This window comes from Microtus ochrogaster, chromosome 21 (assembly GCF_000317375.1).
Source record: "Microtus ochrogaster isolate Prairie Vole_2 chromosome 21, MicOch1.0, whole genome shotgun sequence".
NCBI classification, from domain to species: domain Eukaryota; kingdom Metazoa; phylum Chordata; class Mammalia; order Rodentia; family Cricetidae; genus Microtus; species Microtus ochrogaster.
This window is the reverse complement of record NC_022022.1, coordinates 5,796,744-5,810,686: the sequence shown is the minus strand read 5'-3', so window position 1 is coordinate 5,810,686 and position 13,943 is coordinate 5,796,744. Positions and strand designations below refer to the sequence as shown.

Genomic DNA, 13,943 nt, shown 5'->3' with positions numbered 1-13,943 from the left:
CTCCAGTACAGCTGTGGGCAGCTGTCTGGGTCCTGTTCTCCAGTACAGCTGTGGGCAGCTGTCTGGGTCCTGTTCTCCATTCCTCGGCCTTCTCACTGCCTCCCTCACTTAGGGATGCCCTCCGGTGGTCCTCCTGTCTCCATGTCCTCTAAGGCTTTCCCAACCCTACTTAATCATCACCTATAAGTGGGCATCATTTCCCATGTGGCCTGGGAGGTAAATTACTTTAGTATTAATTGACCCAATTAAACCAATGTCTGACTAGTAACACACTATTTTTATTTACAAATATCTTTTGAACGGCTATTAAAAGGTTACGAACAATATATAAGAGTACTAAGTCCAGAATGAAGGAATCCTTATAGAGGCAAAAGGCAAGAAGAGCTATTTCTCCAGTACAAGGAGATTTGAGAGGCAAGGCCCAGAACAGAACTAAGGTTTCTAGATGAGGGGAGGCAGAGAGATTAACCTTCCAGTGCATGCTGGGAGAGACCAGCCTCACTGGTGAGACATAGTAAGAGATGGATACACTTATTGTCATGGACTAGCCTCAGATGAAGAGTCCTGTAGATCCTCTTCAAGGATGTCACGTGGTCAGAAAACACCAAACGTCCCAATTTTCAAAATGATGACAAAAATATATTCTAAAAACCATAAACAAGAAATCAGTGCTGGTCTTTGATAAGATTGCAGGTAGAGAGTTGAGCAGCTGCTGTGGGCGCCTAGAAAGCACAGGCCTTTAGGAACACGCTGCCTTCCCTCAGAGCAAGGGCAGGTGTGTTTACACAGAGGGTCAGACACCACTAGGAAAGAGACCCCCACCCCGTAGGATGTGGGGTCCGCTAAGCCAGACTCCCCCCACATACACACAGGACTTTTCTTCGCCCGGCCTCACATGTATTTAGGGTTTGACTTTCTGTTGAGCTTTAGGCCATGACATAGCTACCCCTGTGGCCTACTCACCAGGACACTCCCAGGAAGTGGAGCGCCTGCAGGAGGCTCTGCTCGCCTCTCAAGCCCAGCTTCAGGAGCTGGAGAGGGAACTGGAGCAGCAGAAGGCTGAGCGGCAGCAGCTGCTGGAAGACTTGCAGGAGAAGCAGGAAGAGATCTTGCACTTCCGGGAAGAGAGGCTATCCCTCCAGGAAAAGGACTCCAGGTAGGCGGGGCCTTGATAAGGAAGGCCCCACTTTCAGTGCAGACGTGAGATTAACAAAACAGTGGTTTCTTCCTTTGGAAAACCGACTCCCCTCACTATTCCTGCCACAGTGGTCGCTTGGAGCAAAAGGAAAACTCCACTTTGAGCAAAAAGAATAACTTTTGGTATTCCGAGGTAAAGAGGTGAAGTCCTATTACGAAGGTTTCAGTCTGTTGGAGACCGGCAAGAGAGTATCCCCATGCTTCCTGTTAGATACAGGACATCACTTTCTCCAAAAGCTCTAAGTTGCCAGTAGAAACCCTATGTTTGTCTGTCAGCATGGAGAACACTGTAGAGCCAGCAAGAGACCTGTGAGGTGATTTCACTGGTGCCAGCAAAGGGAGCTGATGCTTGGACTTCAAGCTAATTTGCTTGACCTGCCCCAGACTCTGCTAAGTGAAAGTGCTGGCCACCCCACCCCATCCCAGAGTTGATACCTGGGACTAAGATGCCTCAGGTACAGGCTGGCTCACAGCTCATGTCCCCCACATGGCCCGGTGAACTCTTGCCTCTCCTTGGCAGGCTGCAGCACAAGCTGGCTTTCCTGCAACAGCAGTGCGAAGAGAAGCAGCAGCTCTCGGCATCCCTGCAGTCAGAGCTCCAGATCTACGAGTCACTCTACGGAAACCCTAAGACGGGCATGAAAGGTACAAGGACCCTCTGCCTCTTCTCTGCCAAGCCCAAGGCTGGGGGGCTGTTGACATGAGTGGGCCAAGCCTGGGTGCCCTTAAGGACAGACCCCAAGGATCACACTTCACTCACTTAAGTAGTCAAAGACAGTCTAATCAGGGTAAGATTATAGCATGTTTTTGTTTTAATAGAGTAATGTCCTCGGGCTGTCACTGAAAAGATTTTAAATGTGGTAAAAACAAACATAGCAGCCTGAGCAATGGATGTCTACCCTCCTCCCTTCCTACAGGGAGAAACTGACTCAAAACCAAGGAAAAACAATACCTAATGAAACATCACTAATAGGTCTTACATTTCAAGTCTAGGTTTAAATATTAGGTACTTACTGAGCAGTTTTTTTCATCTACTGAAATAAAAATCTAGTATTTAAGAATCCAAGTATGTATCCCTACTCAGACGGAGAAAGGTCTGAGTTACATTATGTTAATGAGTTATAACAGGTTATAATAGGGCCTACATCATATAAAATGGACAAATGGAGAAAGGTATAATGAGTTATGTTATAAACAGGTAATCACAGGGCTGACATCAGGTAATATGATCAGCAAAGACAAACACTTAAATCACCAGCTTGAAGAAAAGCATCATGGTGAAAGCATGGAACGGGAGGCCTGGCGCTGAGGCTGCTCGTGGTTTTGAAGGCAGGCAAGTTGGTAGAATCTTTTGTATACAAGGACAGTGTAGGGCAAAGGCTGTTGAGAGCCCCACTCACCCTGAAACTGTGGTGGTGTGGATGAGATGTCCATGTGGTGACGCCACATCTTATAAGCAGCTAGTTTGTGGGGGACTTGGCACCATGGGGAGCACAATGAAGGCAGGGGCTCCCTTAGGGAAGTCAATGGCACAGACTCTGGGAGTTAGGCAGTGGCAAAGCAGACTCATTTATTCAGCATTGGGGAGAGCCTTCTATACCCTCCTCCCAGCACCCAGGCTGAGTTCCCATCCTTTGATATTGTGTGCTGGTCAATCATTGGCTAGGCGTGATCAGGACAGGAACTGTTGCTAGGCCCTCAGGCAGACTCCAGGTTGGCTCATCCCTTGGCCTTGTAGGCCTTACCTTCCTATAAGGGTTCAGGATTACAGTGGTCTGACTTTATCCAAAGAACCTTCCTTCCTCCCTCCTTCCTTTCTTACTTCCTTCCAGATTGGCCTCAAACTCACAGAAATCTGCCTGCCTCTGCCTCCTGAGTGTTGGGATTAAAGGTGTGCACCACCAGCAGCCCAAAACTGAATTTCTTAAAGCTGGATCTAGCGCCTTAATTTGCTGAAGAGAAAATGAATTAGAACTTTGAATTATAGGGAATGCAGCAGGCTGGAATGAATGGCTGAAGCCCAGAGCTAGGCTGCAGTGGGTCCTTCTGCCTGCGGGAGCCCCTTGGTACTAGAGGAGTATGAAATCAGGGGGTGGAAAGGGCAGCTGCTGGCAGACAGAAAACGTAAAGATCAAGACCAGGGTTTACTTTCAAGGAAGAGAGCTCCATGTTGAAAACAGAGTTTTAGGATGCAGTTTGGAAACAATGACATCTTAAAACTTGCAGACAAATGGATAAGTCTAGAAAAACATCATATTGAGTGAGGTAACCCAGACCCAGAAAGACAAATATCATATGTACTCACTCATAATTGGCTTTTAGACATAAAGCGAAGAAAAACCAGCCTACAATTCACAATCACAGAGAACCTAGACAACATAAGAGAACCCTAAGAGAGACATAGATGGATCTAATCTACATGGGATGTAGAAAAAGACAAGATATCCCGAGTAAATTGGGAGCATGGGGACCATGGAAGAGGGTAGAAAGGGAGAGGAGAAAAAAGGAGAGGAGCAGAGAAAAATATATAATTCAATAAAAGCAATAAAAAATGAAATTTTAAAAAAAGATGCAGTTTGGTGGGACATGCTAGAGTTAGGAGACCTTTATCTGGGGAGCCTCGTGGATGAATGTAGAGACTTTTCTAGGTGAACAGATAAGGGTCAGTTGAGGAGATAAAGTACCCAAATGCTCATATGGAAGGGAGAAAGTCATGAGGCCTCAGCCCTGAACAGAGAGCCACAGGCAACTAAGGAATGCTGAAAGAGGGGGAAATAAATAGTCTTCCCCAGGGAAGAGCCTGCCAACTGGTTATCCAACATCAAACGGTCAGCTCTGAAGACATGGATGGATAAGGACAAGTAACTTTATGGGAGCCAAGCAGAGCATGCGTGTGCATGACAACCACCAGGCCATGAACTGGAGGGGGTGGGTCACACGAGAGGGATTGGAAGGAAGAAAGGGAAGGAGAGAAATGATGTAACTGTATTATAATCTCAAAATTTAAAAATTATCATGAAAAAGATACAGTGCTATTGGGAAGGTAAAGGGCAGTGAGCGAAGGCTTTTCCAAAAGCAAGCAAAAGTTAGCGAGAATTTGGAACCAGGGGAAGAGAAAGGGTAATAGAACCTTTATCTATGAAGCGACTTCATCCTGACCCCCCACACACACACGCATACAGCATGCGGTGCGTGTGCATCCTCTCATGCGGTGTTCTCGGTGCACAGGTGTTCCCGAGCTCATTTCAAATCCGCTAATGCTCCAAAATTCCTGATTTTGAATGCCAGAATCCAGCGAGGTAGCTAAATTATAGGTTCTTCCATGTATCCATTTGATGACAAATATACCCAAAGTGGCAGGAGGGTATACAGTCTCCCTCTGCTTGGCTGTTCACTTAGCTCATGGCAGAGATAATCGTGTGCCGTGAGCTAGCTGCGGCAGATCAGGTCATGGAAGGTGCGTGGTCTCGGTAAAATCCAAAACTAATTCTGTCTTGCAACATATAAGTGGCTCTCAGGTCTTCTGGTAAGAAATGTCTAATTCTGAGCTGTTTATTAGCTCTTTTTATCCTTGCATGTGGAAATACACATGGTAAGTTATCTTCCATGTGGTAAAGCGGGGATGAGAAGCATGAAGAAGCTGGATATTCACTTAGGAATTCTGGACTCGGGTCTAAGGTTCCTGCCTTCCCTTCTCCTGTTGCCAAGAGGCCTATGTGTTCCTGCTTTTCCTCTCTGAATATGGCATTCATCAAATCTCCCTCTTCCTTCCCCTTCAGTCTTCTCCAGTTCAGTGCTGACCTGCTTTAGAGCCTGCAGGAGACACAGTATGCTGATTCTCACCTGCCAGTCCAAATGCCCCATAGGCATGCTTGACTAATGTGACCCTCAAGGGAATTCCAGGCTCATTACAGACCACCCTGCTCTGCTCCTGGTGCCCTATGAGAATGGTTGTGTCTCACAGACATGTGGCCAAGCCCCTAAGCCTCCAGTGGGGCCCTTGGCAGGAAGGAATGTCGCAGAGAAGCCTTCTGACTATTACGTGGTAATCCATGGTCAGTAATGCTATGTCCCCCTCTCTCTTCTTTCAGCTTTCAGCCTAGATTCCTGTTGCCAAGTCCCCGGTGAGTTGAGCTACCTGGTGGCAGAGATACGGGCCCTGAGAGCCCAGCTGGAGCAGATCATCCAAGTGAACAATGGTCTACGACTGCAGCTGGAACAGCAGCTGGATCGTGGTGCTGGCAAAGCCACTCTCAGCCCCTCCTCTGTCGGCCAGAACATCTCCGCTGACGTGGAGCCTGCACACACACAGCCTCTCTTTCAAGGTACGAAAGAGAGGGGAGCAGAAGTTCCCACCCGGGGAGATGTCTGTGGCACAAGGGACAGTCCTGCTGAACTGCTCTGCCCGCTCAGGCAGAGACAGGACATGTTTTCACATGGTCTCATGAGAGACAACCCGGGATTCAGGATCAGGCTTGCCTCCACGTTCCAAGTTTGCTACTTTTAGGTTATCCACTTTGGGCAAAGTATTTAAATTCTCAAATGTTTAATCCTTAATTTACTCCACTTGAAAATGGGACTGAGAAGAGATAGCATGTATGGTTATCTGTAGCATTAAGTAATTGCCAAGGGTCTGGAACAAAAAGAATTGGTTCCTCCTATGTATATAGTGCTTTAGAATTTACCAGGAGTCTTCAAATATACAATTTCACTGAAATAGGGCATTTTACCCATCTCTGTATTTCTTTTTTAAAAAAAAAATATTTATTTATTATGTATACAGTGTTCTGTCTGTCTGTATGCTTGCTGGCCAGAAGAGAGCACCAGATCTCATTACAGATGGCCATGAGCCACCATGTGGTTGCTGGGAACTGAACTCAGGACCTCTGGAAGAACAGTCAGTGCTCTTAACCTCTGAGCCATCTCTCCAGCCCCGCATCTCTGTATTTCCTATGAGAAAATGGAGTCCCAAGACATTTAATAGGCAAACAAGGGTCACTCATGCTAGGAGCCAGGATCAGGCGCTTAGGGAGCAATCAGGAGCAGTGGACTGGACTCTGCTGCGCTAGTGGGCAGGATGATAACCAGACTGCTGACTGGGGAAAGGGCTCTCCCACTGAGCCTCTCTCTATGCCCGTACTCAGCATGTAACATCTATACTATGTACATTTCTGCGTAACCATATTCCATTCCAGGCATTGTACTAGATTCTACATGAAACTTATATCCAAAATTGGGCTTATAAAATGCCTACCAATCTTTTCAACTAGTAATGACATTCTCTGAAACATGCCCTCCTCAGGAGTGCACACGAAATTCTTTGCCAACTCTCTGTGTTGTGGCCTATGGGTGCTGGTTTTCTGAGGTCATGCGTGTGTCACGTGGCTCAGTGTGTAGCATGTCAGCAGACCTGACATGGCGGCTATTTTGTTTCCTAGGTTCAACTGCTTCCCCTCCGGTCCGGGATGTTGGCTTGAGTTCTCCTGCTACGGTCCTCCCCAGCTCTTCCTGCTCTGGTCCTGACTCAGACACTGCCACCATCACCAGGACAAATGGTAAATACAGCAGTGAAAAGACTCAGATGATGATGGAAAGCTGCTGATGCAGACAACCCTTGGCTGACTCTCGGGACAGGCAGCCCCTGTGTCTAGAGGTCTGTCTTGGACTGGCTCCTGCCGGTGCACCATCCTCTGCCTTTCTCTTCCCTGTTCTATCCCTGCCGCTCCGGTTTTCCTTCCTTGTCCCCTCGTTGCTCTGTTCTAGAGTGGGGTTCCTCCTCTGTATCCAGCTGCTTCACTTCCGGGTCATCCTTTACCCAGAAACTTGCTCACTGACAGTATTTATCCTTCATGTTTTTCCTGTTGAAAATGTCGTAGCATCTTTTTTTGTTGTTTTGACCAAGTTCCCAGAGAGAAGCAGTGTGAGTGAGAAAGGGGTGCTTCAGGCTCACAGCTGCAGGTTACACCCCCATCATGACAAGGAAGTTCTGGGTACCCAACAGAGCTGTCACATAGCACCTGGCACCAGAATCAGAGAGCAGTGAACACATGTATGCCAGTGCTTAGCATGCCTTCTCCTGAAGCTGAACGCGTCAAGGACAGGGTTTGGGGAGTGGGAAATGCCAGTCAAATAATCCCAAGCTAACTCTGAAAGATTCCAAGATTATTCTTTATTGTAAGGGAAAAACTCACGGAACAGGAATAGGGGTCCAACCTCAAGGTGTGGAGTGTAGGAACAAGAGAGCAAGAGCTAGGTGGGCAGCAGTTTTCTCTGGGTACCCAAAAAGTTATGCCCCAGCCTCTTAAAGGTCATTGGCTGAAGGAGATTCCCCATCATCCTCCACTTCATCCATCTCAGGATACCCCGTCTAGGGAATGTGTCAGCCACAACTGTGTCTTCCCACATGAGTTAATGCCATCAAAATGGTATACAGCAGGCATGCCTAGAAGCCCACCTCCCAGACAATTCCAAATTCTGTCTGGTGACAGCACTACCACAGCTCGGATGTGTCTAACAAAGTGACACAAGATTAATTAGAACTATGTCAACGTAGACTGCTCTGTGAACTCTACCATCCTGTGTTACTGAAGGCTGACCAGCTTCTTCCCTCTTTCATTGTCCCTTTGGAGTCGAGTGAACTGAAGTTGTTGTTAGGGAAAGCAATGGACTCTATTTTGTTTCTTCGTCAGAGCTAGGTTCAGATGACTCTGCAGCAATGAAGGACCCTCCCAAGTTGGAGGGTGATGCTATTGATGGCGCCTTTGCCAACAAACATGGCCGGCACGTCATCGGCCACGTGGATGACTACAGTGCTCTACAGCAGCAGATCGGGCAAGGCAAGCTCCTGGTCCAAAAGATACTGTCTCTTGCGAGGCCAGCGTGCAACTTCCCTGGACCTGAAGCTCAGGGCACAGAGGTGAGAACCTGGCACTCTTGGGGACTCTCTTTGCACAGTCCTTCCTTCTACACTTTACATCGCCCAGCCACTCACAAGTGACTTAGGTTTATTCAGCCAGCATCTCTTTCCTGTCTCCCATCTTCACTCTGCCACAGATCAGGGTAACTTGATGCTTTGACTGAGAGCCCCAGAAAACCCTGTGTTTTATAACAGGGCACTTGTAAAATGCTGACATACCATGCCACTGTTTTTTAGCAACTTTGATAGCTTATACAGATTAGGAATGCTGGCATAAAGCCTCGCCTAGATAGATTAGTCAATCCAGTGGACAGGCAGCCACACAAACTCGTGTATAGGAAGGGTAGTGCACTTAATACCCTGTTCAGACTGAGCACAGGAGGGGAGGCAGCCAGTGAAGCTCTTCAGTGTGCTCGGTTGTTAAGAGGGAGCAGGCACAAGTGACGATGTTGTTTGAGACACTGGCCACTCGTGGGTGCCTGCATAGGACAGCCTTGTCCATAAGGACCCTCTACCAAGGAGCAAGATAGAATTTCTTATTGATATGCACAAAAAGGTGTGACAGGCACAGTGTGAGGAACAATCGTCTATAATTGCATGTCAGACAAGCAAGGCACAGTTTTATAGAGGATGGAACACAAGAAGGGTTTCAGACAGAGACCAGCTGTCCTGGAACTGTAGGGTAAAGCCAGGGTTTGCAGCAGGCCTGTGTGCTGGGCTCGTTCACACGGGATGAGCCCAGTGCTGGGAGTGATGGGATGCCCCAGTTCCTGGGAGATCCATGGCTACCTGTCCTCTTTTCCCAGGAACCAGGTAATAAAAGTGTCCGGGAGCTGCGGAGCAGTGCCAGTGCTCTGAGCCACACCCTGGAAGAGTCTGCATCTCTCCTCACCATGTTCTGGAGAGCAGCCTTGCCAAGCTCGCCTGGGCCGGGACTGGTAGGCAAAGCGGTAAGAGGCTGGGTCTTGGTTGGTTGAAACCTGCCTCTTTCATGCCAGTATGGCCCTGCTCCCAACCGCTTCAGCTTCGTACCTTGACGTTTGCGCTGATCAAGAGACCTGTTGACAATATGGCGCTCTTCCTCCACCCCTAAGGTCCGCCTGGCCAAGAGATTATAGACTGTCGCCATGAGCATGAGAGCCTCTTTTAGCCGTGGTCTGGAGTCTCAACAGCTTTTAAAGTTTGTGTCTCTGGGTCAGGCCTGGGGAAGCCAGCCACCTCCTGGGGTCTGCTTGCCTCTCTGGAGGGCTGTGGTTGGCAGACTCTTACACGGTGTTATTCCAGCTGCAGATAACTGTTCCTGATGTCTGTAGACTCAGATATGCTAATCCAAGGTGCTTTCATGTCACCACAGTGGAAGATATTTGGAAAGTTTCCCACTGTCCTCTGGCCAGCCCCATCTCTTCAGATAGAACATCCCTGAACCCCTAAGTGTCACTTACAATGAGGAGTTAAGGAAATTCTACAGGACCAAACAGAGCATTTGCTTGCATTTGAGATTTAGTGCTGACCTAGAGAGAGGCTCTCTCCAGCAGGCTTTTCCATGTCTCTCTGGTGGCCTGCTCCTCAGCTGTCTCCAGCTGGGGTTGAGGTTTTGATAGTGTTTGTTTGTTTTGTTTTATTTTTTTGTTCTCGAGACAGGGTTTCTCTGCATATCTCTGTCCCGGAACTTGCTCTGTAGACTAAGCTGGTCTTGAACTCAGGCCTCTGCATCTCAAGTGTTGGTATTAAAGATGTATATCATCATTGCCTGGCTAAGGTTTGAGGGATTTTAAAGGAGGGAATTCAATACAAAAAGACTGAGAAAAACGGTAGCATTCTGCTCGACCATCGCGTGCACGGCGTGCGTTCAGCCTTAGGGGGATTGGCTGAGTCTATCCCTCCTTCTCAGGGACAGTTGATAGAGAAGGAACTCCTGGATCTGCGAGCCCAAGTGTCCCAACAGGAACAGCTCCTCCAGAGAACTAACGAGCGTCTGAAGACGGCTAAGCAGAAGAAAAAGATCATGGAACAGTACATCGTGAACCACCGTAGGTGTCCCTGAAGAACCCGTGGGGAGGGCTCTTCCAAGACACCCGACCTTGCAGCTAATCAATAGTGACCAGAGGGACTCGGGAATGTTGAGGAGGGGGACACTGATGAGCAATGGTGGGTACAGAGGGAAGAGGTGTGGCTAGCAACAGACCACACACACTGAGTGGCAGAGAAAGTGGTTTAGGATGCATGTGCCGAGCAAGTCAGACTCAACTGGTAACTTCCATATTGTGGGGCTGTTTTATGTTTCCAGTGACCAGAACCCATGATGTCTTGAAGAAAGCACGGACTAACTTAGAGGTAAAGGCAACACTGCAGCACTTAACCACAGAGCCTGTCCTTAACCCACTGCTCTGGCCACGTGTCTGTGGGGCCCCTGGCTAGCTCTGATATTCTGAGAGCCTGCTGGTCCAGTGTAGGCCATGGCCCCCCAGCAAACCCGACCCTACCTTGCTCCTTGGCCCCTCTGCTTGCCCTCATCTTGTCTCCCTTTCACTGAAGCTCTGTCCTCTACGTGGGGTGAGGAGGCTGGGAAGTAGAGCGCAGGTGACCCCTGAGGGCAGGGACATTTGGAGTTTGCCTCGGAGGCCAGTTGTGCCCGGTGGGAGTTCCCTAAAAGGCTCTGTGGAAAATACAAACAACGTAGACAGAACCTTACAAATTGCCCCCGCCTTGATGGCTGCGAGGTTGGGAGTATCCTTGCCTTTAAAGGTCCCGGATGATCTTGGTTTAGTCTCCTGGATCTAGAAGAGAACTTGAAAATAAACCCTGCCCCCTAAGGGGAAGGCTGTCTATCCCTGGCAGGTGTTCTCCACAGTTACCTCAAATGCTAAGTGCCGGCCCTCCCCCGGGAAGCAGTGTGAGAGAGAACTGTGTGTGTGTATATGATGTGGCTTCGAAATCAGAACCTATTCTCTGAATATAGACTTGACACAGCCAGAGCAGCCCAGTCTCTGCCCAGAAAGTTCCTAATTGCGTCTGCCACAATGTCTGCCCACGCGCAAGGGGGTTGGGCCTTGGTGTAGCTCACTCTTTTGTCTTGGTCTAATTCTTTTCTGACAACTCTTCTTTCCCGAGCCTCTGTAGCACGGCCCTTACGAGATTGCCTCTGTGCGGCCATATTCCTGTCCCAGCAAAGGTAACCGACCCATGTCCGGCACCACTGGCTCAGCCTGTGGAAGCACGCCTCTAGTTGCCAGGCCCCTGTGGAGGGTCACAGGCCTGGGCCTAACTTAGTCCCAAGGCCTGTCACTAACTGGCTGTGTGGCTTTGGCTGGCCCTTCTCTGTGAGCCTGCTGCCCCAAGTCTATAATGGTAGAACTCTTCTTTTTTCTTTTTTTTTCTTTTTTTGTTTGTTTGTTGGTTGGTTTTTTGTTTTTGTTTTTTTGAGACAGAGTTTCTCTGTAGCTTTGGAGCCTATCCTGGAACTAGTTCTTGTAGACCAGGTTGGACTCGAACTCACAGAGATCCACCTGCCTCTGCCTCCCAAGTGCTGGGATTAAAGGCGTGCGCCACCACCGCCCGGCTTAGAACTCTTCTTAGATTATCTCTGAGGTCCTGGGGACTAGACCCCCTCCTCTCTGATAACTGGGACATGACTTACCAAGAGGCCTTCCTGCTGGATCCCTCTCCCCTCTACAGAGGACTCGTTTTGCGTGTTCGTATCTTGCTCAGCGCTTTTTTTTTTCTTGAGAGATATAAAGACCCCTTTGGTTTCTGTTTGTTTGCCGGATCACTTGCTTTGGAGCATGAACTGACTCCTGAAGGGAGCGTGCTGGGGTCCAGCCACTCAGTCTGGTGACGGAAGCAGCAGGAATCTGGGAATATGCAAGGCTTCCCTCTAACCTAGGCTTCAGGAGTCTGCAGGCCAGCACTCCCCGCCCCGTGCTCCTCCTCCTAACCAGCTCTCAGACTCTTGGCTTCCAGCACATTTGCCCCTCACTCCAGACTCCAGCTCGCTCTGACTAGGTTTGTTTCCCTCTTATCTGCAGGTGAAATCCTTCAGGGCTCGGTCACACACCTCAGCCTTGTGACCCTTGCCTTCCAGGAGCCACACAAGAAGCGAAGCCAGAGGTTCTTAAAGCAGCAGGAAGGGTGGGCCTGCCCCAGCCTTGTGCAGTTGCCCGTCTGCTAAGGAATACCTGGTCCCACCCCTCCCCTGCTGGAGGTCCGGAAAAGGGCTCAGAGCTGTGTCCACATGGGACAGACAGGAAGGAGAGTGGCATCCTGGCAGCAATGATTATGGTTCGCCAAGGCCCACTGGGCCCAGCACTAAGCAAAGCTGATATAGACTGCGTAGAAGGCCTTGCGGCACTGCTTCCAAACAGCCTCGGCGGCGTGGCACCGGCCCGGCGTGGCACCGGCCCGGCGTGGCACCGGCCCTGTCGGTTCTTGCCTCAACATCTGTCCTCAGCACCGCCAACTCAGGGGAACCAGGACCTCGCTGCCCACAAAGGGATGCGTGGTCCCAACACCGAAGCTCCTCAGTTGTAAAAGCACACTCTCGGGCGACAGTGCCCTGCTGGACAGTGTTGGGGCTCGGCAAGCTCCCCTCACAAACCCGCTCTTAACCCAGGCCAGCCCCATGGGTCAAGCCAGGTAGTACTTTGGTCTGTACCACCACACCAGAGTCTACATATCAAACGTGGCGACTTGTAGGTGCCCCCTGCTTAGCCTAGCCCCTTCTGTTTCTTATATGATATCAAGTTGAATTGGCTCCCTTAAGTGCACCGTCCCTTATAATCCTCAGGGGAATGGGGGACTGGAGGCCGCATGGAGCCTATTGAATGTCTAGCATACAGCACACCGGTACCTCTTTGAATGGCATGGGCGAGGGCTGTTCTGTCCTGAAGGCTGTGTGTCTTCACAGTGCTCATAGGATGTGGGTGTGTGTATAAATGTATAATATAGATTTATATGTTGCTATGGCCATGTGTTGCAGGCACTAATGTGTAGACAGGTGAGAAGACACTCTGCAGTCTTTCTGATGGCTATTAAAGCAAGCCGTGTATAAAGTAATTGCTTTCCTTTGCTTCTTATTTCTGCTCCAGCTCCTAGAATAAGGATATAAGACTATGAAAGACATGTGCTGCCATCTGGCATCCCCCTGTGTGTGCGCCTTATCTCAGTTGGTCTGCCTAAAACCCCCTGAGTACAAACCCTAGTTCCTGGCAAGATGAAAGAAACCATCATGAGCCAGGAAAAACTCGCTCAGCTGCAGGACAGCTGTGTCTTGGTAGGGGCGGAAAGATTGCGAAAGGGAGTGGATCACATAACGGCCACAGCAGAAGATAAAAACTTCAGTTCTCTTTAGAAGTGAGGGGTGAACAACATCTCTGGTTCTGAAGAGGTGAACCTGTTCACGAACCAAGGAGCAGTGACCCATTTTAACAACAGAGGTCAGGTGTCTCTGTCAGCACACCTTCACACAGTGCACAACTTCACACAACACACACACTGCACACCTTCACATAGCACACAGTACACACCTTCACACAGTGTACACCTTCACACAACACAACACACACCTTCACACAGCACACACCCGCACACAGTGCACACCTGCACACAGTTCACAGCACACAACTGCACACAGTGCACACCTGCACACAGCACACACCTTCACACAGTGTACACCTTCACACAGTGCACACCTGCACACAGCACACACCTTCACACAGCACACACCAGCACACAGCACACAGCGTACACCTACACACAGTGCACACATGCACACAGTACACACCTGCACACAGTGCACAGCACACAACTGCACACAGTGCACACCTGCACACAG

General features: G+C 49.4%; 1 protein-coding gene across 8 annotated transcripts in view; it reads left to right on the top strand.

The window, feature by feature from the left end:
• The window catches only part of LOC101998700 (myomegalin), a 213,274-nt gene extending 200,109 nt beyond the window's left edge, over positions 1-13,165 (top strand). For 7 of the 8 annotated variants that reach the window (XM_013349910.2, XM_013349909.2, XM_013349908.2 and 4 more), the window contains 9 exons: positions 967-1,156; positions 1,718-1,842; positions 5,289-5,522; positions 6,636-6,752; positions 7,887-8,113; positions 8,920-9,063; positions 10,005-10,143; positions 10,401-10,447; positions 12,139-12,259. In XM_013349910.2, the coding sequence (XP_013205364.1) occupies positions 967-1,156; positions 1,718-1,842; positions 5,289-5,522; positions 6,636-6,752; positions 7,887-8,113; positions 8,920-9,063; positions 10,005-10,143; positions 10,401-10,447; positions 12,139-12,180 (1,265 nt within the window). In that variant the 3' untranslated portion in view covers positions 12,181-12,259. Of the gene's footprint in view, positions 1-966; positions 1,157-1,717; positions 1,843-5,288; positions 5,523-6,635; positions 6,753-7,886; positions 8,114-8,919; positions 9,064-10,004; positions 10,144-10,400; positions 10,448-11,233; positions 11,286-12,138 lie in introns of all 8 variants that reach the window. The other variant, XM_026783905.1, reaches the window with a different exon arrangement.
• Positions 13,166-13,943: the final 778 nt, after the last annotated feature.